The sequence below is a fragment of the Rhagoletis pomonella genome, unplaced genomic scaffold (genome assembly GCF_013731165.1).
Source record: "Rhagoletis pomonella isolate Grant_MI unplaced genomic scaffold, Rhpom_1.0 Rhpom_scaffold_00080, whole genome shotgun sequence".
In the NCBI taxonomy this organism is placed as follows: Eukaryota; Metazoa; Arthropoda; class Insecta; order Diptera; family Tephritidae; genus Rhagoletis; species Rhagoletis pomonella.
The window spans coordinates 119339-122357 of NW_023458634.1; the positions used below are offsets into that span (position 1 = coordinate 119339).

Sequence of the window (3019 nt, forward strand, 5' to 3'; positions counted from 1 at the left end):
TCCAACAAAAATATATGGACCAATAACAAATGCTCATCGTCTTTTTATTGTCGTCCAATTAAGTTTAGTTTCAAGAAGGAAAACCGCGAACTAGTTCTATTCGAATATAATGATATGTCGAGAAAAATTGAGAACTTAGAAGATGATGTTGTAATACGAAACGGAAAAGGGATTCAAGTTTCTTATCAAATGCATTGCACCATGATTGATGGATCTGTTGCCAATATTTTGACTGGCACTAATGCTTCCAGTAACTGTTTTATTTGCCATGCCAAACCGACCGAAATGAATGTTACTAATTTTACAAAAGTACCAATCGCTAATCATTACAAGTATGGGTTGTCTACACTGCATGCTTGGATTAGATGTTTTGAGTGTTTACTCCACATCGCATACCGTTTAACATTTAAATGCTGGCAAGTTCGCAAAGAAAACAAAGACGCCTTTTCTGCGAATAAAGTTAGGATTCAAAATGAGTTTAGGACAAGATTAGGCTTAATAGTGGACCAAGTAAAGACTGGATTTGGAACAACTAATGATGGCAACACAGCTCGCAAATTTTTTTCAAATGCAGAAGTGGCATCTGAAATTACCGGCATTAATAAAGAGCTAATTCAAAATTTTTTAATAATTCTGCGATTAATATCGTGTGGAATGCGTATTAATATCGACGCGTTTAGAGAGCTCCTTATAAGGACAAGAACAATGTATTTGACTGAATACGAATGGTACTACATGCCTAGCAGCGTGCATAAAATATTGATGCATGGGTGTGAGGTTATTGAGTATTTCGATCTACCAATTGGTAAGAAAATCGATTTGTTGCTATTCGGCATTTTTTACTACTACGAATTTATTCCCACAGGCAATTTTTCAGAGGAAGCTCTGGAAGCTTTACATAAACACATACGTATCGTACGATATGATCATACACGTAAAACTGCTCGGGAGCATACAAACAGAGACTTGATGTCATACTTAACAATATCATCAGATCCTGAAGTAGTTTTTAAAAGGAGTGCTATCGCAAACAAAAATGCAGTTTATACAATGGACGAGCTGGAAGAGTATTTAGTCGATGCTGAAGAAACTTAAAAGTAATAAGTACCCTTCAGTCAACTCAATTAGTTTTATACTAATCAAATACTAGTCAGCCACACGGCCTCAACTAGTTCGAGTTCTGTAATTTTTCCATATAAGCAACTGGCCGCGGCGATGTCCTACGAGATGGCAATTGTCCTCTTCTGCATCAGCACTATACCAGTTGGCATACTAGTCAGCCTTTGCATCAGCAATATATCAGTTGACATACTAGTCAATATATACATCAATATCATACCATTTAAGATACTAGTTCGTATATACGTCATGATCGTACCTGTTGGCATACTAGTCATTATATACATCAGAATCATAGCAGTTGACATACTACTCAGTCTATGCGCCAGAACATACTAGTCAGTATGCACGTCAAGATCCTACCACTTGTCATACTAGTCCACGAATTTGACATTCATTCCAGTTGGTATAATATGGGATGGGATTTTTCTGATTAGTATGATTTCTAGTATAGATTACACTTTTTCTGACTAGTATGATTTCAACCCGAAATTCATGAATGAATTCATGTATGAATACACCACAAAATTCATGTATGAATACACCACAATTCATGTATGAATACACCACAAAATATATAGTCAATGAACTAGTGTGTTTGCTGAGTAGTTTGGAATTTGACTGCATGATTACTTAAATTTTTCAATAAACGGCGTTAGATAAAACAAATAATTTTTGATTCAGTATTTTGCAACAACTCTTGTTCGTGCGAAGTAACTAATAAAAAGGAAAACAAATTTATATTTGTCTTTTGAGTATTTAATGTCGTCTTGAATGAATCAAATTTTTTAAGCGTGTGACATCCACACCAAAAGATATAATCAATTTAAAAAAAAACATTTTGTAGTCAAAAAGGACCAAAATGAAAGTAGCTGCCATTCCTAGAGGGTTTGCGTAAGAGAGATATAGGGAATCTTATTTGCCATGAATTAAGCCATAGAATGAAGCCTTGAAGTCTTTAATATTATTAGGAAAACGCCCTGTATAAATAATAAAATAACTACCCAGTATTGGAACTACTTCTGAATATCAAATTTTGCAGTTTCAATCTCAGTTTCCATGAAAAATGTAAGAGCTAGGTAAAAATTGATTTTTGAAATCTCCGTACTCTAATCCACCAAGAAACGAATTTTTACTCAAATCCGTCCATTATTCTATTTTTGCCCACTTTTTATATGGAGACACAGCACTGTGCTACGTACCGAATTTTAAGCAAATCGGACCATAGCTACGATTTCTTCGAACAGATCGGTCCCTGGTCCACTTCTCGGACAAAATGGATGGTATATGCTAATATATGCTAAAAAGCTACCTACGTACCGAATTTTAAGCAAATCGGACCGTAAATACGATTTTTTCGAATAGATCAGTCCCTGGTCCACTTCTCGGAAAAAATGGACCATATATCCTAATATATGCTAAAAAACTACTTACGTACCGAATTTTAAACAAATCGGACCATAAATGCGATTTTTTGGAATAGATCGGTCCCTGATCACATATGCTAATACATGCTAAAAAGCTATTTGCGCACCGAATTTTAAGCAAATCAGACCGTAAATTCGATCGGTCCCTGGACCACTTCCCGGAAAAAATGGGTCAAATATGCTAATATATGCTAAAAAGCTACTTACATACTAAATTTTAAGCAAATCGGACTATAATAAGATTTTTTCGAATAGACCGATCCCTGGTCCACCTACCCGAAAAAAAGTAAAACTTTTTTAGCCTAAAACATGGTGGTTACCGAAAGCTATTTGTATACAAAATTTCATGAAAATCGGACCAGCCGTTCGCGAGATTACCTGTTACAAAAAAAAAGGGACTTCTCTTTATATAATTAGTATAGATTTGAAATATTTAAAAAGTTGCTACCAAAAATGTCAATATAATAAAAAAA

General features: G+C 34.7%; 1 protein-coding gene across 1 annotated transcript; it reads left to right on the top strand.

Moving 5' to 3' along the window:
• Positions 1-637: 637 nt before the first annotated feature.
• On the top strand, positions 638-1095 carry LOC118749899. The gene is made up of 2 exons (XM_036484668.1): positions 638-805; positions 866-1095. The coding sequence occupies exons 1-2, from the start codon at positions 655-657 to the stop codon at positions 1093-1095; spliced, it is 381 nt and encodes a 126-aa protein (XP_036340561.1). The 5' UTR covers positions 638-654.
• Positions 1096-3019: the final 1924 nt, after the last annotated feature.

Bases quoted from the DNA above. Each gene is read 5' to 3' on its own strand.
- LOC118749899 (XM_036484668.1), top strand. From the start codon at position 655: ATGCGTATTAATATCGACGCGTTTAGAGAGCTCCTTATAAGGACAAGA. The intron at 806-865 runs GTAAGAAAATCG...TTATTCCCACAG, and splicing joins GTATTTCGATCTACCAATTG to GCAATTTTTCAGAGGAAGCT.